Source organism: Peromyscus maniculatus, chromosome 8, assembly GCF_049852395.1.
Source record: "Peromyscus maniculatus bairdii isolate BWxNUB_F1_BW_parent chromosome 8, HU_Pman_BW_mat_3.1, whole genome shotgun sequence".
NCBI lineage: Eukaryota > Metazoa > Chordata > Mammalia > Rodentia > Cricetidae > Peromyscus > Peromyscus maniculatus.
The window spans coordinates 5,809,875-5,835,061 of NC_134859.1; the positions used below are offsets into that span (position 1 = coordinate 5,809,875).

At 42.7% G+C, this 25,187-nt stretch overlaps 1 protein-coding gene across 1 annotated transcript in view; it reads left to right on the forward strand.

The window, feature by feature from the left end:
- Grin2a (glutamate ionotropic receptor NMDA type subunit 2A) overlaps positions 1 to 25,187 on the forward strand; it is a 420,443-nt gene that overhangs the window by 267,508 nt on the left and 127,748 nt on the right. Inside the window, exon 5 of the mRNA XM_015985718.3 lies at positions 25,028 to 25,142. Coding sequence (XP_015841204.1) covers positions 25,028 to 25,142 — 115 coding nt within the window. The remainder of the gene's footprint in view (positions 1 to 25,027; positions 25,143 to 25,187) is intronic.

A 25,187-nucleotide genomic window follows, 5' to 3' on the forward strand; every position in this document is an offset into this window, starting at 1 on the left:
AAGAACATTTTAATTTTTAAAAATTTTCTTTTTTCTTTTTTACAATTTTTAAAGTTTCCCCGCTCTCTTTCCCTTTCCTCCCTCTAACCCCCCACCCCTAGCTCCACCCCCATCCTGGGAATTAAACTTGGGCCACATGTTTGCAAGGCAAGCCCTTTATCCATTGAATTATCTCCCTACCCCTACACATGTATTTTTTAATGTAATAGAGTGTGGACACCACAGGAATACCCTGTGAGATACTTGAAGGATCCCATGAAGAGAGTCTAAGGTAGTCCAATGAACATATTCAAGGTTTTAAAGAGATGTTCTCTGGAAACAGCAAAATCCATCATTTTATAGAGGAGAACAGGAATCAGTGGGTTGGAGCTTTAAGGAAATCATTCCTGCTCAGTCATGAAGCCCTTGCTAAATGTTTCAGCTCTAGTAAAAGGCACCCTGCTAGGAAGAGAGCGATCTGGAGACACGGAGTGGAAGGGCAGGTGTGAGGAAGCTTGAGAGTTGCTTCCGCATTGTGCAGAAATGGTGAAGGGTGGAGAAGGGTGGAGCGAGACCTTCCGTCCGTGTAACAAATGACTTGGCAAATCTTTCTGCCTGGAAACTATTTGGCTCTAATGCCAGTGAGTTCAAGCCTATGCCTCACTTTCTCTTCTGTCAAGTCTAAGACCCCGAAAATCCCATTGTTCTTATGGTAAAACCTCAATCCTCAACAAATGCCAGCAAGAGATGGTTTGGGTTATCTGCCCTCTCTCTGTGTTAGAACACATTGGCTGTTGTTTGGGTCAACTACACTATGCTGGTCTTTAGGGCCTTAAGCCCTTAAATGGGCCCAGCATGGCCACCCCTCCCTCGTGGCCACCCCCTCTGCTTGTATCACATGTTCCCTTTTATATAAGCTGTTCTTTTCTTCCTTAGAGCTTTGCCAAGACATTGCTTCCTCGGGCATTTTCCTTCCATGTAACCAGGATTAGAAGCAGTTCCAAATTAATAATAAATTTAATTTTTTCACAGTAGAATAGGAACTCCACGAAGGCCTGTTGTTCAACATTATAGTTTGCTTATGCTAGGTGCTTTAGCATAGCATATATGTTTGTTAAATGAACATCCAAATACTGGTGAAAAGAATTTACACACACCACTTCTGACTATCGAAATGTAAGTCTGAGTGAAGTAACTAGATTAATTTATCTGAATAACTTGGTCACCCCTCATAAATAAGGGTCGCCCCTTATCTCAACCCCAGATAAATACAAAGATTGTACAAATAAAAATTAATTTGTAGAGGTTTTTCACAGTATAAATCCAACAATATATGTAGAGTGTGGATACTTATGTTCATAATTAATGTCCTGGAATGCATTTTATAAAATTTAAGCTTTTCTTAAATTTCATATAATGTAAAAGTAAAAAAAAAAATAAACTAAGCTATTTTACGTAGATTCTCTGCCTTGAGCTCTGGAGTTGAGTCCCAATAGATACATCTATAAAACAACCCCCATACCTAAGGCTCAGGAGACATTCCAGAGCAGGGGACAGAAAGATTGTTAGAGCCAAAAGATCAGGGAGTTTGCTGTGAAATTGCGTCTCCTGGCAATGTCAGAAGTTCCACCCATAAAGTCTCACCAACATCAGCTGAGTAAGAGAGACACCAATAGACGTGCCAAATTGGATGGGGAGGAGCCTGAGGCCACAACCTTACACAAAGAACCACAGGCAACTAAGGAATACTGAGAGCCGGAGAAACTGTCTTCTCCAGGGAAGAGCACACTGATATGATATCCAATACCAAGTGGTCAGCCCTGAAAACATGCAACATTATACAGACTGAACAGGTTATATTTAGGAAAGAATATACACATATACCCATATATATATATATATATATATATATATATATATATATATATATGCACACACACGCATGTGTGTGTGTGTGTGTGTGTACAATTAATGAAAAAAGAGGCCATGAATTTGAAAGAGAACAATGAAAGTTTTACAGGAGGGTCTAGATGGAGGAAAGGGGAGGGAGAAATTTAGCAATTATATTATAATCTCAAAAACAAAAAGAAGTAAAAACCAAAATATTCTGTCTTTGAATCTTCCCATGCACACTTGCTCAACAGTCATAGTTTAGCAGTTCCTATAGGCATGGATTTCAGGAGCATTTCTCTTTGAACTAAATCACTCTCTTTAACAGTGCCCATAAATACTATCAAGACCTAATGATTGTTGTTGAGTTTCCATGTTCTAGGCTCTGCACAAAGTGCTTCTTGTGCATTTCCCTTTAAATATTCACAATAGCTGTGTGATATGAGTGGTTTTTTTTTTTAATATCCCTAGTGTGAGGGTAGTTTCACATAAATTTGACACAAGCTAGAGTCATCTGAGAGAAGGGATCTCAACTGAGAAAATGCCTCCAGAAGATCTGGCTTCAGGCAATCCTGTAGGGTATTTTCTTAATTAAAGATTGATATGTGAGGGCCCAGTCCATTGTAGGTAGTGTACCACCTGGGCTGGTGGTTCCAGGCTCTATGGGAAGAGCAGGCCGAGCAAGCTGGTAAGCAGCGCCCCTCCATGGCCTCTGCATTCTTCCTCCAGGTTCCGGCCCTGCTTGAGTTCCTGTCCTGACTTCCTTCAGTGATGAACAGTGATGTGGAAGTGTAAGCCAGAAAACCCTTTCCTCCCCAAGCTGCTTTTGACATGCCGTTTCATTATAGCACTAGTAACCCTAAGACACCCAGCCTACAGATGTGAAAACATGAAATCCACTTTGTTATTTTTGTAAACATTGTTTTTTTATTGTAATAAAACATATGTAACATATTAGGCACCATTTTAATAATTTAAAACCACACAGTCCAGTGGTAGCTAGTATATCACAATGTTGTACAAATATCACTGTTCTAGAGCTTTCTAATCACTCTACCCAATGCCACTTCTACTTATGTGCCCCAAAGAATTAATAACAGTTACTCAGACCCACCTAGTATGGGACTATTGCAGTACCAGTCATAATAACCCAGATTGTAAACATCCCAAACGTCCATCAACAGCTGACCAGGATGGTCACCACTCACTCTCTGAAATTGTAATCCCCAAATAAACTCTTTCTTCTATGAATCGCCTTGGTCATGGTGTCTTATCACAGAAATGGAAAGCAAGACACCAAGTGAAAGAATCCAAGAACAAAGGCCCACATATCACCTGATTCACTTTATATAAAATTTAGTCATTAGTTTTTGTGATAACTGTACATCCTAAGAGATTTTCATTTAATAGAACAGCACATTTCTTAGCAATGATATATGTGAAATTTGGGCTTTATATGCTAACTCCATTCTTCAAATCAAAGTGGAAGTAATATAACTTAATTAAAAGAAAAAACAGAGCCTGCCATGGGTCCTCTAAATGAATCTGTGTATTCTATACAGCAAATTTAAGGAACTGTGGACAACAGCCTTTGGCTCCTTTACATACAGTCCATTCCCTCTGGGGTGGGGGCCACACAGCTCCTTTCTGCACACGTGGGTGCTTTGTCCAGTAAAATAGCCAGGAACCATACATGGCTATTCAATTTGCACTTGATCACAATTAAACCGAATTGAAAGCTTGATTCCTCAGTCCCATCCGTATCTCAGGACTCAGTAGCCAAAGCTGACGCATGCAGTTGCTCTGATGCCTTCACAGACCTGTGACATCATCACCACCATGGCAGGAAGTACTACTAGACAGCTTTGGGCTCTGGGTGGTTGCACTGAGGCATTGCTGAAGTCCTCTGTGTCCCTGGTCCTCTGCTCAAGTACACCTCTCCCTTTGAGCCCTTACTTCTCACTCCTAGTCCTGGCTGACCGGTCACCTCCCTGGCGGGCTCTGAAACTGACCTACTTTCCCAATGTCACCAGCAAGGAAGGGCCTGGTGCCAACCATCAGCATGGTGCCTCTCCTCACTCCCCTTCCTGTTCGCTGCCTGCTCTGGACCAGATCCATCCTGCCACTCTTTGACGGGAGGGCCTCCTTCCGCGGAGCTCTAGCCAGCTCTGCAGAAGGCCAGGCCCTGCTTCCAGCTCCATTTTGTTGTTAAGAAGGAGACTCATATCATCCGGCCACGTCTCTCATCTCATCTGCTCCCTTCTTCAGACTTCTCACACTCCACCTCCTCTTCAAAAAGAGTTTTGCTTTTATCTCTCCATTCAACTCTCTTGTCTCCTCTTCCTTTTCTCCTAATTGTTTCTCTGTAGTTGTAAAATTAACGGTTTACAACTATTTGGAAAACACATAGTAAGAAAGCTATTGTAAACATATATACATATAAACATACATATATATGTATATAATTTACATTGAAGTTGTCTTCCTTTGTAGGGGAGCTATCCCAGTGGATACCTAGAATTTCAGGTAAACTGAGTCCTCTGTGGCTTTCCCTATATGAGGAGTTTAATTTAAAATTAGGTAGAAGACACTGGCAATATCTAATTATAAAAGAAATGAATTTTAACTATCCACTCTAGGAAAAGTTATACGAATCTGACTTTCCCCCTTTTTTTCAGAAGATACTTTTATAATTTAAAGTATTTTGTATTTGTTTGCATGTGTGTGGGTACATACATGCATGTGTGCAGGTGTGTGTGTGTGTGTGTGTGTGTGTGTGTGTGTGTGTGTGTGTGTATTAGTGGATGCCAAAAGAAAACCCTTGGGATGGATGTTCCTCAGTTACCATCCACTGTTTTCTGAGACAGTCCTTTGATGGTCTGTGCTCACTGACTGACTAGGCTGCCTGGTCGGTGAGTGCCAGGGACCAGATGTCTCCTTACCCAGAGCTGGGCTTTCAAATGTGTGCCCCACCACACCTGACATTTTTTTTTGTCAGTCCAGGTATTGAACTCAGTATGGCAAGTACTTCAGCAACTGAGCCAGCTTCCCAGAGTCACCTGGAATATTGTATGTGTCCTACTCACCCTTGTATCTCCTGTGAAGATGTCAGGTGACACTCTGCCAACTTGATGAGATGAAGTCAGCTGAAATGATGAAGGGACTGTAAAACAGCAACTACTGGCCCCTCAAAAGGGATCCTCTGCTTCTAGTAGTTCTCGATCATAGACCCTTAATGATGTGAAGGAGGTAGCATATACAGTGTGAACACAACAAATTCACATCTAGGGTGGGGTGGTGTGTGGATGGCACAATATTTTATCTTTCTATTCAATGCAATTTTATAATCCAAATATTCATCTTTATTTGTGGAGAGAGAGAGAGAGAGAGAGAGAGAGAGAGAGAGAGAGAGAGAGAGAGAGAGAGAGAGAGAGAGAGAGAGATGTGTGGGAGCAGGCATGCTAAGAGACACATGGAGGAGTCAGAAGACATGTTTATGGGTCACTTCTCTTCTCCCTTTATGTGGGTTCTGAGGATCAAACTTAAGTAGCACAGCAAACTCTTTGCTCACTGAATGGTTTGCTGATGCAGTGGTGTATAAAATCTCTGTGGAGTTTCAACTTGATATGTTCAGACTGTGCTTGGCCGCAGGTAAAGAAAACACTGAAATTAAAGCCAAGCAGGAGAACGCGGCATTCTTTACTCCAGCCATTCTTGTGCCCATTGGATGGCAATTGAATCATCTTCTCCTTCAACAGGGTGGCATTTGCAATTCCGGATAGAGAAGACTATCCAGGTACCTCCTAGAACTGCAGAGCTGGTCCTTTTAGAGGACACATTTCCACAGCAGAAACCCATGGTGGGATGTGAAACATGGCTATTGCAGAATTTACGCAGGGCTGTCAAGTTTCATTACAAGACTGGGCAGCATAGAGATTGCTATTTAGGCCAGGACATATTTAACTCTATCTTGATGGTTCTGAGTTGCCATCCAGCACACCAGGAAATTCTCCATACTGCTGAGGACTCTGGCACTGGACAGATAAAAATCTGTTCCTCTTCATACAGTAAATGGGCACTGACCGCCCACCATATGCCAGATGCTGTTCGTGGTGAGGACACATGGCGACAACTCAGACGCCGTCCCTGTTCCCCTGGAGTTCACCCTCCAGCAAAGGAGATGAGGGTGTGAAGGATCCTACAGCAGCAGGGAGGAAAGGCAGATGCAGAAGGCAGGAGCTCTGAGGAGCTGGGCAATGGGAGCTTCGTGGGTTTTTCGAGAAGGCATGGACTCTGCTCAGTTTTGGAGGGTCTAAGTCTATAAATATTGAAGAGAGAAAGATCCTTGCATTTTAATGCAGACTTCTGTGATATTTTCTTTCCTTTCCCTCTCTAGCTCTGTGCTTATGTGGGTTTATGCTATGGTAGGTGCATGTGTATATGTGTGCATGTGGAGGTAGTTTTGCCAACCTGACACAAACCTAGATCATACCTAGGAAGAAAGGAATCTCTACTGAGTAATTGTCTCCATCAGATTGGTCTGTGAATCATTTTCTTCCTTTTTAACTGATGTGGGAGGGCCCAGCCCACTATGGGTGGTACCACCACCCCCGGCAAGCAGTCCTGGCTTGTATAGGGAAGCAAACTGAGCAAGCTACAGGGAGCAATCTTTAAGCAGTGTTCCTTCGTTGTCTCAGCTTCCATTCTTGCCCCTGGGTTCCTGCCTTGGCTTCCCTCAACACTGGATTATACTTTGTAAGCTGATATAAACCCTTTCCTCCCCAAATTGGTTTTGGTCAGTGTTTTATCACGCAATGGAGAAGCAAAGTAGGATAGAGGTCCACTTCAGGTGCTGTTCCTCAGGAGTTATCTACTTCCTCTTTTGAGATAGGTTAATGCAGTGACCTGGGACTGTCTGACTAGGTTGACTGGCTGAACAGTGAGCCCTAGGGATCTGCTTGTCTGCCTCCCCAGTGCCATACTTACAAGCAGACACCACTATGCTTAGCTTTTAGCTTTAAAAACATGAGTTCTGGGAATCAAACTCAAGTGCTCATTCAAACTCTTATAGTTTGAATATGAACTGTCCTTCATAGGCTAGTGAACACTTGGTTCCCAGCTCCGTGTTGGGAAATATTGGAAGCTTTAGGAGTTGACACCTCAACAGAGAAACAGGTCACTGAGGACTTGTTTGGGGAAGTTATACCAGGTGTCCAGTCCCTTCCTCTCTCTGTTTCCTGGATCCATTAAATGACCCACTTCAGCCTCATGTTCTTATGGCCATGATGTTCTACTGTGCCACAGACAATGGGACTGGCTATTCCAAAATCACCATGGCCTGTGTGCTCTGAAATCATCATGGCCTCTGTGCTCTGAAGTCACCATGGCCTGTGTATTCTGAAATCACCATGGCCTGTGTGCTCTGAAATCACCATGGGCTCTGTGCTCTGAAGTCACCATGGCCTGTGTGTTCTGAAATCACCATGGCCTGTGTATTCTGAAATCACCATGGCCTGTGTGTTCTGAAATCACCATGGTCTGTGTGTTCTGAAACCTTGAGCCAAAATAAATTCTTCATCCCTTACATTATGTCAGGCATTTTATTACAGTAGCAAAGACTCTGATTAACACACAATGACAGACTCACGTCATCATTATTACTAAGACCAAGTTACAAAATGGTTCCATTCTCTGCACAAAAATCTCCCATGCTCTCAATTTACAGTCACATATTTCCATACTTTAACCTTTGGCAGTCACTCATCTGTCCTCTGTCCCTGTCATCTGCCTTTTGGAAAACATTCCATAAAATAGAAACCTACAATATGTGATGTTTTAAGCATCACTCCTTTCATTCCAGCAGAACTCCTTTGTTAGTCAATTTCTTTTGTGTTTCTATAGTTTATTTTTTGTATAGCCATATAGTAATTCATTGTATGCATTCCCAGAAATCCCACTCTAAGATGTTTCATTTAAGGAAATAAAATCTTATGATCACATTAAACCTGTAAACTATATATATATATATATATATATATATATATATATATATATATATATGAAGAGAGAAAGAAAGAGAGAGAGGGAGAGATACCCTCTCTTCATAATTGCCCCATGCTGAAAACAAATTCTTTACTGTCCTCTATGGCTTAATAGACAAGAGGTATGCTTTTTAAGTGATGGAATACAACTTCTTGTTAACCAAAGCAAGACAAACAGAAAAACAAAAACCCAAAGGATATATGGGTTCATTCAATAGAAAGAATGCAGTGATCTTGGCATGTTGAGATTCAGGCTGAAGTGATGTCTTCAGATCTGCCTACCCCCATCTAAATAAATGTTGACATACGTTCTTTCAACATCATGTCTTCTTAAATCCAGAAAACCAATGACTCCTTCTAAGCTGCAAGAGAAAGTGTCCAGAGAAGAAATCTGATTGGATGAGGTAGAATGGAGTACCCATCCTGGGGCCAATCACCATAGCCAGAAGCAATGCTTGTGATGATTAGGAGCCTGTCATCCAGAAGCAGTCCCTGCTGCTTTCTTCATAGTGCAGAGTGTGGGAGTCAGAGCTGAGAACCAGAGAATCACAGTGTCTGTCAGAACCTCATGAGTTCTCAACTCTGTTTTGATGCACAATATGGAAAGAACAGTTATGGCAAATGGAGTTGGAAAAGCTAAGGAACATGGATGGAGATTTTATCCTCTGAGTAATAGGAGGCTGTGTCAACCTATTTTATTGTGTATATTTTTGTGGTGTGTGTGTGTGTGTGTGTGTGTGTGTGTGTGTGTGTGTGTGCTTGTGCACACGTGGAGGCCATAGGAGGTGTCAGGTGTCTTGCCCTATCACAGTCCATCTTAAACTAGGAGCTAGACTGTCAGCCAGCAAGCAAGTATTGGTCATTCCCCTGTCTCCATCTCCCCACAGTGTTGGGGTGAGCTCACATCCATGTCTAGCTTTTTATGTGGATGCTGGGGATTCAAACTGATGTTCTCATGTTCCTCCAGCAAGTCCTCTTACCCACTGAGCCATGTCCCCAGCCCTTCATTTCAGCCTTTTGAGGAAGGCTGCACATGAGCTTATTGGAGATTCAGGACGCTCACCTGACAGTGGGATGAATCGGATGTACAGGACAGAATAAAGAGAATCTGGGACCAGTAGATGCAGCCACTCTCCAGGCAGGGGGGCAGTAGCTATAACTCAGAGCACTTTCAGAACAAGCTACAGAAATGAACTCTAGCCTGCTTGTCTCTAAATTTGTTCTCTCTGCTCACAGGCTGCTGAATTCTTCACACTGGGCCACAGATTGTTGTCTCTAAGAAGTTTATAATCTAGCTTAAGTGATGCAATTGTATAGACTGTGAACCAGGAAAGAATAGAGACACATTTCGTGTAATATTCATTAAAGGTGTGTGTTTCATTGTCATGGATGTTCTGGCAAATGAAAATAAAGGTCTTAGGCAAGTATTTTTTTTTCAAATTCGCTCCAAGTGCTTTATTTAATTGGTGAATTATACTTTAAAAAGGAGAGGAGCAACTTGCTAGAAGTTAATGGCTGGAGGACTCACCTACTCTGAGGTCAGTAGTACTTCATAGGGAAGGTGTTATTTGAGATTGTCCTGTAGAGTGGTGACTCATAAGGATGATATAGGCAACAAAAGGAGTAAAGTCATGTGGACAGGGCTGGGGAGGGGGCTCAGTTGGTGGAGTGCTTGCCTAGCATGCACAGAGCCCTGAGTTTGATTCCCAGAACCATATACATGAGTCACAGTGGTGTGGCGTTCTGTAATCCAATAGTCAGGAGGAAGAGGCCAGAAAATCAGAATTTCAAGGTCATCCTTGGCTACACAGTGATCTCAAGACCAGCTAGAGATACATGATACCCTATTGCAAACCTCTCTACCCCCAACACCAAAAAGAAATGCAAGGGCCAAATCAAGTGGAACCCCCAGAGCCATCCAGTGGAGAGCTGGTAAAGGCTCAGCAATATAGAAAGGCAAGGATGTGGAGATGGAGCTCTCAGTTCTGTTTGTTGTCCCAGCTCAGTCCCATGCCTGCTGTGGGGTGGACCAGCATGACCCTGAGGTGAACATTGACATTGCTTTCCAGTCAAATCAGTTCTTACTGAAGGGACCGAGGCCAACAGTGTGGTGCTGAATAAACACAGATGACCCATGGGAAGACCCTGCTTTTGCTTCTGGCCAACTGTGTGTGAGAATGAGATGCTTTGAGAACACTGAATGTAGTGTATTGCCAAGGGCTACCCCAGGAGGTGTAGGTTCACAAGAACCAAGAAAAGAAAACATTACCAGGCAAAACCCTAGGGCAGAAATGGAGCTTGAAGTCAGCCTTGGGCTGAGGAAATGGATCTGCCGACAGAGTATGTCCTGGTTAGTTTTATTTCAACTTGACATAAGCTAGAGTCATTTGGGAAGAGGAAACCTCAGTTGAGAAAATGCCCCCACCAAGCCTATGGCCTATGGTCAAGCTTGTGGTATGTTTTCTTTATTGATGCGTGATTGGGAGGGCTCCAGTTCTCTGTGAGACGTACCCCTCTTGGGCAGGTGGCTCTAGGCACTACACCAAGCAGGCTGAACAAGCCACACGGAGTGAGCCAGTAAGCGGTGCTCCTCCAGGGCTCCTGCTCCAGTTCCTCCCTCCAGCTTCCTGCCTTGACTTCCCTCGGTGATGGGAGAGCTACAGCCATGCCTGAGAGTTACAAGACGAAGTAAACCCTTTCTTTCCCAAGTTGTTTATGGTCATGGTGTACCATCACAACAACAAGAACACTAAGACAGAATGCTTGCCTTGCAAACGTGAGGACCTCAGTTTGGTTCTCAGAACTCATGTTTAAAAAAAAAAAAAGCTGGTATGTGTACACGCACATAACCTCCCCCCAACACCATCAGCTTTACAAAACAAAAAATAAGCCAAAAAACAAATAACAACAAAAGACTATTGAGCTTTGATTGGAGTGAAGAGGCAGGGGGATATCTGAATAGGAGTTACAAGAGGCGGGGGCAGGACAACAGCCTTGTGTGTTCAGCTGGGAGTGGGGAGCTGAGAGAGATCCCCCCATCACTGAGCTGGAAGCAAATGATTGTGTTGATAAAGGATGAGTCTAAATTGGGGCTGGTGCTGCCGCATCCAAAGACTTTGCATCCCAAAAGATTGTGGTTCAAATAGTCATGTCTCTACAGTTCAAATCTGCTAAGACATATTTTATTTTAAAATGACAGAAAATGGTCTGACTAGATAGCCCAGTGGAAAAAATGCTTATCTAGCATTCATGAAGCCCTATAGTTCTTTCCAAACTATAAACTAAGTGAGCAAATAAATACATATGAAATAATACAAAATCTAAGACACGCATGGCTTATATAAGATGGGCACTGGATTCTGTGTTCTGTAACAGAGGTCCCAAGGTTGTTCATAGCTGGTGTGGTAGTCCAATTATCTACATTCTTTCTACTTTGTGACTCTGTTGCCTTGGCCAGTGGCTTCTACTTCTTGGTCCAAAATGACTGTAGGTGCTCCAACCATCACATCTGCATTGCAACCAAAAGGAAGAGGAAGGAGCAGTGGTGGGCTTACCTTCTCAGTACAAGATACTTTCTATAATTTGTACAGTTGAACTTGTCTTCTCTCTTCCTATTGGCCGGACCATAGTTTAGAGTTCTCAGAATATAAACTTTATTATTAGATATTCTGTTTCCAGATAAAATAGGCATTTCCCTTTCCTCCCTTTTAAAAAAGTTGGTTATCTTTTCTTTATTTTTTCTTTTTATTTTTTTTTACCACTAGAGATGGAATCCCCCAGTCATGCTGGACAAGCCCCCTTCCACTAAGCTGCCCCCTCCAGAAACCCCTTCTGCCTCCAGAAACCCCTTCCCCACTTTTCTGTTTTTATTTTGAGACGGGGTCTCACTAGGTTGCCCAGGTAAGCCTTGAACTCCCTCTGTAACCCAGGCAGACTTTGAGCTTGTGATCTTCCTGCCTCAGCCTCCTTGGTAGCTGGGATGACAGGCCTGAGCCATTATGCCCAGCCCATAGATTTCCACTTCTGGAAGCAGAAGGGAAGGTATTGATGAGCAATCAGAAGTCCCTGGCACCCTGCCTGCCTCCCCACGGTTTCTTCCCCTCTAGAAGGAGAAACCCATAGCTGGCTCTCTGCCTGAGGTAATACAGAGAAAGCATCCCGAACAGAATGCAATGCAAACTGGAATTCAGTGAGTTAAGTACCTCACTTTAAGCAGTTGCTCTTACTTGCATATCTGAGGAGATGGGCCAAGAACTGAGGTCTCCCAGTTTGAATGTTCGGATTCTTCTCTGCAGTAGCATGGAAGAACACACATCTTAATTGCTCTCTGGTTTGATGAACACAAACAGAATTTTCCCCAAATAATGTAACAAGTTTTCAATATATCGAAGAATTAAAAGGAGACAGGAACTCTAGAGTTCCATTGGCTAAGCCTTTCTTCTCAGCCTTCAGGCAACCTTGTTAGATTTCCCACCCTCCGTGAAGAACAGGTGGATAGTGACTGGACTTGGGCTTGGGTCAAAAGGAAAACAAGAAAAGACAGAGATCTGTGACTTTCTTCACTCAGTGGCTGCTCTGAACACAGGGCCGTATACTGTTCCGCAGTCTACAAGGGACACACAGCTGTTAACAGTAGCAAGCCTTTGCATCTGCTGAACCCATGTCCCATTATGGGGTATCTAGAGATTCGAATATAAGATTATACCTTACATTGAGTGACAATTGATCCATACCTCCTCCTGTATATTTCTTTTTCCTCTGTCTTCTCCTCTCCCTCTCCTTTTCCTTCTCCTCCTCCTTGTGGCTAAAAACATGATCCCATGCACATCTGTTTTCTCAAGATCTTGACTAGTTAGTAGAGTGCTGGTCCTGCATGCCTGAAGTCCTGGGAATGAGCTACAACACTCCACAAAACAGCTGTGGTAGCACACACCTGTAACCCCAGAACTTAAGAGGTGGAGGTAAAAGAATCAGATGTTGAAGACCAGTCTGGGGTGCAGGAGATTCTGTCCAAAAACTAAAAAGTAAAGATGTCAAGTGGTTTGGAAGCACAGGGGCGGGTGACTGAGTGAGCTGCCGGCTGTCACGCTCGCTGCCCACCTCTACTGTACTCTCAATTAGAATCGTCACAGAAGCTGGTAGTGGTGGCTTCTTCCAGCTTGTTCCCAGTAGTCAAGCAAGGCATTGGAGGTAAGTAGGGGTGCATTCAGTGCTACATTAATATGTTATTAATATCTCCCAGGCGCCAGATTCCCTATTCTACATATAAGGAACAATAGGCAGCTGGGATAAAAAACACAAAACACTTTGTTAATGGCCGCTCAGACTTCCAGTAACTTTCAATAAATAAACGAGATTCCAGAAACAGACAAGTGGCCTTAGATAATTTCTTTTCTGCAGCTGGTTCACTGGAAGTAAATGCTGAGTGTGGGAAAGCCTCCAGACCCATGTCTGCTCATTCATTTGTTCCTTTGTTCAGCAGCACGTGGAAGCTCTGTCTAGGATGTGCACACTCCATCAGCAGCGTTAGATGTTAGATGTAGATACAAAGACAACCCCTGCTTTCCACGTTTTTAAAATTCAGCGTTAGCCAAGTCTGGTGGTGCAGGACTGCAATCCCATTTAATTTGGGAAGCTATGGCACAAGGATTACAAGTTCAAGGTCTGCCTTGGTACAGAGTGAATTCAAGTCCAGCCTGGGCAACCTAACAAGACTCTGTCTCAAAACAGAGTAAAAGGGGGGCTGGGTATGTAGCTCGGGGGCAGAACACTTGCTTAGTATGCATTTAACTCTCAGTTTCTACAAAGAAAGAAAACAACAACAAAAATCAATATTTTTCAGTCAGTCAAGGTATTTTTCAGTTGGCCACAATAATAGAATTTGTGTTAGAGGAGTGATATTCTCTCTCTCTCTCTCTCTCTCTCTCTCTCTCTCTCTCTCTCTCTCTCTCTCTCTCTCTCTCTCTCCATTTAAAAGGTTCATTTATGTCACCATTTCTGAGTCTGTCTCATGTAACACTGGCCTGGACAGTGCAGAATGTGGGCTGGAGTCATGGAATTCAGCCCTTACACTGGCATCTTGGCTCTGTTGTTAGGTGTTTAGAAACATCCAACAAATACATGAGTTGTGCACAAGGGAGGAAAAATGGAAAGCCACGCCCACTGAGATGCTGCTCACAGGAGATGGGCAAGGTGAGGGAGGCGAACGGAGACATCTGAGGGTGAGGCAGACACAGGAAAAAGTAGAAAGGGGTTGCTTCAGAGGACTGGGGATTCCTTCCTTCATGAGGGCACAGCGTTAGGTTTGTTTCTGCAATGCTGGAGATCAACTCCAGACTCAAGTGTCCGTGTCTGGGCCAGAGCTCCTCCCAGAGCTAACAGTGAATGCTAAACCAGGAAGCTCTAAACAGACACCAGTGTGAAAGAGATTTCAGATCACCAGGAAAGAGTGAGACAGAGAGCAAGTGAGAGCGGAGAGCATAATGTTGGCTGGGTAGGAGGACAGGAAGCATCTTAGAGGAGTTGGGGGAGGAAATTTATAAAAGAACCCAAATCTTCTAGAAATGAGCTGGAAAACATGAACAGATTTAAGAAAAACAATGACTCTGATTCCCAAAACATGTAAATAAAGTGAAAAATGGAAAACCCGTGACACCCAGGTCTGCTGGAAGAGGCATTTAAGTGCAATTCAGGAAACCAGCCCTTGGAACTCGGGAAATGGCAGAGCAAATGGGAAATTAACCAAAAATTGAGAAACACTAAACGGGTTATGGTGGCATTTATGAAAGAGTAAGAGAATTAAAGTCTGAAGAGAAAGGGTGAATAATAAATATGTCTCGAGAACATTTGAAATAATCAGATTGTGGAAGTTAAAAGAGACAACTGTGAGGTAAAGAAGACAAAGTAGAAATTGGAAAGAATGAGGCATTTTGTACACACAGGCTCACACGGCTCTTGCAGGACTGAGGGGCCCTGGACATGACCACACCCAGGTGCCCAAGAGAAGCATGGCTTTAAAAAGACAGAACTGCATCACAATAGGGTGTTAGGCAAAGTGACAGAGTGGGACAATAACAACAACATGTGGGAAGGGTTCACTAACTGCTCTTTATTAGACAACAGCTGTGTACTAGCCATGTTCAGAACGTCCTGTGTGTTTTTGAGCTATGTTAGGTGATGAGGACTTTATAAGGTTTATTCTAATTGAAGTGTTTTTAATCATATATTAGTTATACATTATAGTAAGTTTCATCATGACATTTTAATACTTGTATAAATATATTTTGGTTATATTCTCCCTATTATTCTCTCTTGTTCCCCTACCCCCCTACACTTCTACTGACCCCCTCTTCCCAATCTTTCTTTCTTTCTTTCTTTCTTTCTTTCTTTCTTTCTTTCTTTCTTTCTTTCTTTCTTTCTTTCTTTCTTTCTTTTTTTTTTTTTTTTGGTGACTCAATGAATTTAATTAGGGTTATTTGCAGGACCATGGGAACATTACCTGTTGCTATACTGAAGAAAATGTCTCTCTCTGCCAACAACCATTAATTGCCCATAGGTCCTCAGAGAAGCAGCCTCTTTGTCACTCTGTGATAGGATGTTGGTCTGGGTGATCTTGTGCAGGTGATCACAGCGGCTGAGAATTAAGGCATATAATGGCTATGCCACACCCTAACACAGTGTTCTGAAGCATTTCAGTCCTTCCTTCAGCTCCTACAGTTGTTTTTTGTTCTCTCTTCTGGTCCCCAAGCCTTGGTGAGATGTTCCATTTAGGGGCTCAGCGTTCAACAGTCAATTACTCTCCAACAGTGGAGTGTGGTGATATTTTATTTGTGCTGAAATGTGGTGATATTTTATTTGTATGTTAATAAATAAAGTTTGCCTGGAGATCAGAGGTCAAAGCCAGACATAAACAAAAGTCATGTGGTGGTAGCACACACCCTTAATCCGATCACATGGCAGGCAGAGTCTCTGTGTGTTCAAGGACACAGCCAACTGTGGTAACACATGCCTTTAATCTCAGTAACAACCATAGAGACCTGGAGGTCTGTACAGACAGACAGTGACAAGGAAGTGAGGTGGCTGGGCTAAGAGCCAATGAGAAGGCAGAACAGCAAGGTGATAAAAGTGCAGGTTAGACAGGAAGAAGGTGGCTCTCTTGGGAAGCTACGGTGGCGTGGTGAGCTAAGGTTAGCTGGCGGCTATTCCTATTTCTCTGATCTCTAAGGCTCTCACCTCTATGTTTGGCTCTGTGTTTCTTATTTAATAAGACTGTTTAGAAATTCGTCTACAGTGGAGGAGGTGGAAGGGGCTCAGAGCATGTAAGCTGCGCCCCGCCAGGGACCCAGCAGGAAGCATCAGGGGCATCTCATTCTTTAACACCATGAAACTTCAACCACATAGAAACCCTGATTCTGTTTGTGTTCTTCAAATGGTTATCACTACTAGATTTCTGCCAGGTGCTATGTTCAGGTTACATTAAGCAAGCAAAAAGGGATTTTCCTTTATGATGCGTACATTCTGCTTATCAGAAAACAAAGCAAAATTACCAAAACCCAAAGAGAGCCTAGCCAACTGTCCAATATAAATAGAACAGCTAGCTTTTTTTTTTTAATGTGAGTTCTGGGGGATCAAGCTCAGCTTTCACGCTTGTGTTCCCATCCATGGAGCTGAGCTATCTTTCTAAACCCTCATGTGATCTTATCACTTTGTTTTAAAGAAAACATTTCTGAGATCCAGGGTGTGGGACTGCAGAGATGGCTCAGTAGTTAAGAGGACTCACATTCAGTTCTTAGCACCCATGTGACGCAGGCCACAGCTGCCTGTAGCTCCAGCTCCAGAGGATTTGACACCCTTTTCTGGCCTCCATAGGTACATGAACAAATGAAGACAAACCCACACACAGACACATGTAATTCAACAACAGCATAATGTTGAATAGTATTGAAATATTTATTCAACATACATATTGAAAAAATAAAATACAGGGTTTGCATTAGACCTATGGCATGTCTTAATCCAGACCACCCACATAGCAAGTGCCCCATGACCCCCTGTGACCCATGCTTCCATCATAGACACTACTGGTCTAGCGTGAACTTGGAATTTCTGGTCCAGTTTCACTCCATTTGTGAAATAGGAAGATGTTCTCCCTTTGGGCCTTGGCCATTCATAGAACAGAAGATTCAAGCAGCAGAGAAAGGGCCATTCAACATAGGCAGCAGCCTTACATCTCCACGGCCATAGCTACTACAGGAAGCTTGTCTGTACATGTGCTGCAAGTAGTACATATTTGTTTGGATTAGTGCTATGTAGACCACTTCACCACCACGGGATGATGAGAAGACAGAGGCAAACCTTTGCAGAGCACCAGGTCTCACCGCCTTGTGCATTTTGCTAGAATACTTTCTTGTATTTATTGTTCCTGATGGAAATATTGAAGATGTAATTTGAAGCTTAGCAGCCACCAGGGTTTCTAGTATGTTTATCTGATTGCTAAAGGTGTGTAATCAATTTTGATAAGCAAGACAGTGATAGGATTTTACTGTTTAATACAAGTGCTCAGCAGGTAATAACGGGGACAAAGCAAAGTGGTATATAATAGTATCTCCTGAGGTAAAGAATTTTGCCCTAGTGTAAATTTAAGTGGGAAGAAAGCCTGAGGAAACATGGACTGTCTTTCTAGAAACTGGATGGAGGAATTGAAGGGAATAGCTACTTGCTCCCTGCCAACTTCATAATGAAATTGGTGTTCAGCAGGAATTTCTGTTAGAGCTTTTTTCCTCTCCCAAAGGACTAAAGACAGGAGCTAGACAGAAAGAGACGATATTAACATTTAGTACATGGAGTCACTACTCTAGAATACTGAATGTTAAGGGAACACAGTAAAAATCAGGACATGAGGATTTCTGTATAGTTGCTTTCATATAATCTGAAGCTGATTTGTCAAATGTGAATAACCACGCTGCTAACTGCACCTTGTTTAATTAGGAAATGGAGGGAAAAGAAGGGTGCATAAGGAATCAAGATGAGAAATTAGAGAAGGTTTGAGCAAATTCAACAGATAAATCCAAAAAAGGATGGTGACCCATACTGGTCTTTTGCTTAAAATGATGAGTGTGATACTCAGGTCACATAATGTCACCTGCAAATGCTTCTCCTGCGGGCCACCTGCCTATGCCCAAACTGAAGTCTTTATTCCCTGACCCACTGTGTTAGTTAGTTTTCCTTCAATCAACCCACAAAGAAGAAACATTTCTTTGTTCTCGGGTTGGGAATGTATGATTGGGAAGTTAAGTTTTAGGGCCAGAGTGGAGCAACATGTCACGGCAGGAGTCCATGGAAGAGAAAACTGCTCACCTCTCGCTAAAGAGATGAAAGAATGGAAGTGACAAGGATATCCACTGTCCTCCTAAGGGCAGCATCCAATTACCTCCTGACTTCTCAATAGGAACCACTCTCAAAGCTTCTACCTCCTCCAACTGTAGCACCCTGGGGTTCAGTCCTTTAGCATGTAGGTCTTTGTGGGAGACAGTCAAGATTCAACTTGGAGCACTTACCTTTCTAAACAGAAAATAAGCAGGATATTTCCAAACCTCTTGATAATTTGTACAGACATTTAGGTTATGAACTAGACCTGTCTAAGCTCCATTAATCCAAAAATGTTGAATTGCTGAAATTTGGCATGACAGTGCACTTGGTTCATTGAGAGATATCTCTATGAACTGGTCCTACAAGTTTGGGACGTGAGGCACAGAAAGTTCCTAGGTGGCTGTTTTGTTTTATGTTTGTTTGTTTGTTTGTTTGTTTGTTTGTTGTTTTATAATGGTTTGACTCATCTTTACAGCAGTTACACAGCATTCAACACATGTCCTGTTTTAGTGATTGGCCTGTTGGTGCAATCACTTTACCTCACACACTGTTTCCTTTGCCCTCTTTCTTGCCTTGATTACTATCTGGTCCTCTCTGTTTTTTGGTGCCTTGAGAACTTGCTCTTCCTGCCTCTACCCCAATAAACAGGATGAGTACAATCCCCTCAGTACAGCTGATGAGACATTTCCTTCTGTCTCTAGCTTCTCTTCTCAAGCCACTTCCCTCCCCCCATACCCCATCTCCCGATCCTCTGACCAGATTCTAACTCTGATCAAACTCATTATGAAGCTTCATCTGTCTCCCTTTGACTATGCAGTTTTCCCATGCAAACTGTTGTTGCTATCCCCTACCGTCTGTTTGTCTGTCTGACTCTTGCTCTTTTCTGCACACGACACAAACATGTTCTACTTTGTCTCCTGATTCTAGCCCTGGAGTTACAATAGAACTTAACACAATGTACCTTATGCACATTATCAGCTTAATGGGTAAACATCATTCATTTTATATTTGCCGTTCTTTATTGTTATTGTTATTTTTTTTGTGAATTTCTCTCCAACCTTGAAAACTGTATGGTTGTTTTTGTACTACTTTCTTAGCAGATTACATGATACAGAGCATGCTTGATATGTAGTAGGTCCTCAAATGTGTCTATTGGATGGAATAATGGATATATTAATGAATTATTGATGGGCTTATGAATAGATAATCTATTGATGTGTAGCAGATGGATGGACTGGTAGATAGACAGATGGATAAGTGTATTGATGGGTTTATGGATGTGTGGGTAAATGTATTTGTGGGTGATGAATGCAATTATGTATAGTAAAATGTATTGATGGATGGATAGATGGCATATCTTATGATGATATGTCAATAAACTTAACTATCAAGCATCAACTGGGTGCCTTCTGTGTGTTAGGCAATTTGATAGGACCAAAAATAATTATGAGAAATGAAACCAAAAATTCAGCTTGGAAGATAAAAGCAGCTTAATTTAGCTCCCAATTAGTTACTTTGAAAGCCTACTGACAATGAAGAATTTAATGGAAGTCCAATGTCCCTCTAATTCATCAGTCTACGCAAAATCTTTTCATGAGTCCTATGCACAAAGGGTATGAGATGGAATGTGAGATGGAATGTTCCCTAGATGTTCCTGTGTGGCTCTATTTGGCTCATCATATACCAGCCAAGAACCACCAACGGGAAGGAGCAAAGCAAACAAGTCTCCACTGCCTAAATAATGAATGGTGTTCAATCCATGAACAAAAGTTTTGGCGTTCCCTCTAATGCAGAGGCTTCGTATGTCTTTTCTGCCAATGGCAAACACGAATGCTTCTCTACTTGCAACCTTCTTTTCACAGTTTCCCATGACTTGTGAACAAACTCCCAGTGCTTTAGCACACCGTACAAGGCCCCCATGAACCACTGTTGGAGTCCTTCAGACTTAGCTCCTTAAGAAGCTGCTTCCTGCTTCTTCTGGTACATCATTATCTCAGCTGGTAACTCCTCTGACCAGAATGCTTCCTCATACTTCCCCCTTTTTCTTCAGTATCCCCCAAAAGGGCTCCCCAGACATTCATGTGTAGCTGAAGTTTTCCTGGTCCTGTCTGGCTCCTGCAAGGACCTCGTGGTCCTATAGCTGCTCAGACCCAAATAAACACATACAGGCTTATATTATTTTTAAACAATGGCATGGCAGGCTTCTTGTTATCTAGTTCTTATATCTATTTTTGTTTGTTTTTTTAAGACAGGGTTTTTATGAGTAGTTTTGGAGCCTGTCCTAGATCTTGCTCTGTAGAGCAGGCTGGTCTTGAACTCACAGAGATCTGCCTGGCTCTGCCTCCCAAGTGCTGGGATTAAAGGCATGTGCTACTGCCTCCTGGCTAGCACTTATATCTTAAAATAACCCATTTCTATAAACTTATACTTTGCCACATTGCTTGTGGCTTACTGGTATTTTACATCTTGTTTCTCCTGGCGGCAGCTGGCAGCATCTCCTCTGTTCTGTCTTTCTCCGTCCTCCTCTCTAGTTAGAATGTCCTGCCTAACCCTATTCTGCCTCACCATTGGCCAAACAGCTTTATTTATCAACCAATCAGAACAACACATATTCACAGCATACAGAATGATATCACCCATCATTTCTCATTTTCTTTCTATTTAAAAGGAAGGTTTTTAACTTCAACATAGTAAAATTACATGTAATAAAACATTTATCACACAAGAATTATAGTTATTATATCTAGTCTATTTGTATTTGGCAAAATTAAAGAAAATATTCTATATATCTTATATTTGTGAGTCTAAGGTTTCATATCTACCTTATCTCTTACCATAACCAAGGAAAACCATAATTATAACTATCTAGTCTTCAACTACATCAAAGACCTGAGAAGGATATAATATTACCTAAGTATACAGGAAGTGCACTGTAAGCAACTTCTAAAAATCTGACAGAGACAGCTGGCTGCCTGGACAGTCACCTAAAGTTCTTCTGCAATGTTGGGACATTTACCTTCAGCCCATAGGCCTAGTCTCTCAGTCATTTCTTTCTGTGTCCTGTAGAATGTCTGGCAGTTTTTTCTGCAAAACAGGAACCTAAAGGGCCATCTCGCCTTGCAAAGTTCAGTGGTCAACTTCCTATGGGTCTTGCATGTCCAGTCGATACAACATTTTGTCAAGCAGTCCAGGCAAGAACAGTTTCTTGCCCAAATGGCTTTCATCTAGGAGCCCCTCATCAACTTTTGCAACTTTCTCATTCTCCAGCTGTCATTCTTCCATTGCTGTGCCTATGTCTATGAATTGTGAGAATGGTTGGCCAGAGGTTAGAGAGGCACTGTACCTTTAATTCTGCATCTATAGGACTCATTATAAGGCTTGACACATAAGAGACTAGTAATAAACAGCTGCAGATTCAAAAAATATCTTTCTAGGTCTGGTTAGGTGGCTTAGTTGGTAAAGGGCTTGTCTTACAGAGACAAGCATCTGAGTTTGACCCTCAGAGTCCATGTAAAAGTGCCAGGCATTATGGAGCACCTGAAATCCCAGCACTGGGGAGGCAGAAACAAGTGGATTCCTGGGGCTTGCTCATCAGCCAGCCTAGGCTATTTGACAAGCCACTGAGAGACTCTGTCTCAGAACACAAGGTGGGTGGCATTCCTGAAAATGACATCAAGGTTGTTCTCTGGCCCCCACCTATATGTGCACATGCATCCATGCACACATATACATATGCCTCCTTGCATACATACTCAAGGAAGATGTCTTTCTAGCAAACTATCATAGACACTACAATGCCTCAAGTAGAATAGTGATTGCTCAGCTTTGTTTTCGGAACAGTGTTTCTGTTGAAGTGTTTGATTACAAACAATTTGAAGAATAAAAGGGAACAAAGGAAATGGGAAGTACCTGAAACCCTTTGGTGCACAGGCAGGTTCTCTACTTAACCCTCTCCTGCTCCTTGAGCATTTAATGCAGAGTGCTTTTTCTACATCATTAGCTTGTTCCTGAGACCATGATATTTAACAATAATTATTACTTTAATTTATGGGTGTGTGTATGTGTGTCTATGCCACCTGCTTATGGGGGCCCTTGCTGGCCAGAAGAGGGTGTGTGATGTCCTGGAGCTGGAGTTACAGGCAGTTGTGAGTCACCTGATGTGGGTGCTAGGAACCAAACTCGAGTTTTCTGGAAGAGCATTGAGAGCTCCTAACTACTGAGTTATTCAGCCCCGAGGGCATGGCTTTCAGTAGTGCAATTGGCCCATGGGATGGATATGCAGCACGGCTCCTCACCATTTCCCTTGTGTTTTTCAACTTGTCCGTGGAGATTTGTTTTCTCCTATGTGGTCACTTCTGCACTATAGAAGGTCAAAGGTGGACATGTGATCCACTAGGCCAGTCTCTTATTTTGGGACTTTGTAGTTTCTTTCTCCTCCTTAAATACTTACACTTCTTTATTTGCTTTTGATGAGGTGAATATAAAGCAAGAGAATGCTTTCATGCCTTCTCTTTCTGATGAAGTTTTCAAATGTCTCAGTCTATCATACTGTTCTTATGGAGTATCTGTGAAGGACCAACAGTCATATTTTCTTAAACTGTTTTTCCTGTTTTATTGTGTGCATGTGTGGACCCACATATGTCATAGTGTGTAGAGGTCACAGGACAACTTTCAGGAGTTGGTTCTTTCCTTCCACTACATGAATTCCATTCCAGGTTTGGTGGCAAGTCTCTTTGCCTGCTGAGGCATACTGTTGGCCCTTAGACATATTTAACATCACACCTATCTTAAGCTTCATGGAGATATTGAACCCCTGGGGCACCTTTTCATCTCAGTTCTGGTGGATGAACTGTGCTGGGTATGCCCATTGGAGTCCAACTTGATCACATGCAAGAGAATTTGGAGGATCAGAGTAGAGAGGGAACAAGAACCATTAAGCAGACAGATGTCCCCAGTCAGAGCTGGTTTTGTGGATAGGACACAGGCCCCTGATGACTTGCTACTTCGTCCTTACCTCACACCCAGCTCAGAATCCTGCTACTTTTCCATGTTCCCATATCCCCTTTCTTGTAGCATCTCCTCTCTCTGCTGCTCTTCTCTCCTTTTCTCCTTCCCTCTCTCTTCTTTGGCAACCACCATGGTCAAAGCCAACCCTGTCTTCCATCTTGACTGAAGGAACAGCATGGCCCTGTAAATAGCACCCTGTATGGCTTCTAGTCTCCTTGCCTAATCTCTGCACAGTTATATCACTAAGTGCTATTGACACTCCACTGATTAAAACCCTTCAATGGCTTTTCATTTCAAGATTAAGATAAAACCAAACATGGCCAACAAAGCTCAACACTCTCTGCTTCACCCTCCATCGCAATCTTTCCTAACATCACACTTCTTTTTCTTTTTCTGTTTCAACCTCAGTTATTTGTTTCTGGTGTCTTGTGTGTACCATAGACATTTGCTGACCTTGATTCATTAGCCTATTCCCATTGTCTTTACACCGTCAATGCCGACTTACCCCATAGATCAAAACATACTTCCTGAGTCTTTTTTTCTTTCCTATAATATACCTCTCTTTCTCTCTCGCTCTTTTAAGTGTGTGTGTGTGTGTGTGTGTGTGTGTGTGTGTGTGTGTGTGTGTGTGTGTGTAGAGGCCAAAGAATGACACTGGGTATCTTCCTCAGTTACTCTCCATGTTTGTTTAATTTTTTGAGACAGAATCTCTCATTGAACCTGGAGATCATAGTTCAGCCAGATTGCCTGGCCAGCAAGCCCGAGGGGTCATCCTGTCTCTCCTGCTGCCCCAGGGTTACAGGCGTGTGTGCCTATACACAGACTCTTCACAAGATGCAGGGGATCTGAATTCAGGTCCTAATGTTTACATAGCAAACGCTTTGCCAACTGAGTCATCTCCTCAGCCCATATCCCCTTGCTTGTAGCATGTCAGAGATTTGCAGTTAATCAGCTAATATTTGTCCTCTCCCTTAGACTATAAACCTCATGAGAGCAGGGATCACATCTGTTTCCTTTTTATCTCCACCCAACTAGCTAAGCCCTGACAGGTAGCAAATAAATATTAGCTGAATGAGTAATAAACAGATGGGATACCATTGCTTTGAATCGAAATCTGTGTGGTTTATGAGGAAGCAATTCCCTTCTGGGAAACCTATGGAAAAAGAATAGAATACACAGGGCTAGAGAGAGGACTCAGCAGTTAAAAGTGTTTGATGTTCCTGCTGAGGACCTGAATCCAGTTCCCACGATACACGATCTCATCACTACCTGCAATTCCTGCTCTGTGGAATCCAATGCCCTTTTTTCTTCTCGCTTCTGTAGTCACCCATATGTGTGTGGGCATCCATAATTACACACACACAAAGAGAGAGACAGAGGAGAGAGAGAGAGAGAGAGAGTTGGAGGGGAAAGAATAATGTGTGTTCAAATTTTCACATAAGAAGATCATGTGAGCCCAGGTCAATGATTTAATAGTCAAAAGTGTTAAACAGTTGACTATTAATGCCTAGATACAGGACTGGGATTCCGAGAATGAGTCCAGGCTGGTGGACTGGGCTGTGTGTAGTTGGCAGTGTCCCCATAGGTCCTGACAGGTCCACAGCTGGAGGCTCTGTATGACGTGGTAAGCAATAGCTGTGCACATTCATTCCTTAATACTATGTTGATGGCGGCACTCACTCATTTGTTGAACGCTCTTTAAGTCTTCCCTAAAACGTGTCTTTCTCTCTTCCTCCATCTAGATTTATGGTCAATGTGACATGGGATGGCAAAGACTTGTCCTTCACTGAAGAGGGCTATCAGGTGCACCCCAGACTTGTGGTGATCGTGCTGAACAAGGACCGAGAGTGGGAAAAGGTAAGTGTGTGCAGAACGCAGGGGTAGAGGGAGAGCACCTCCTTC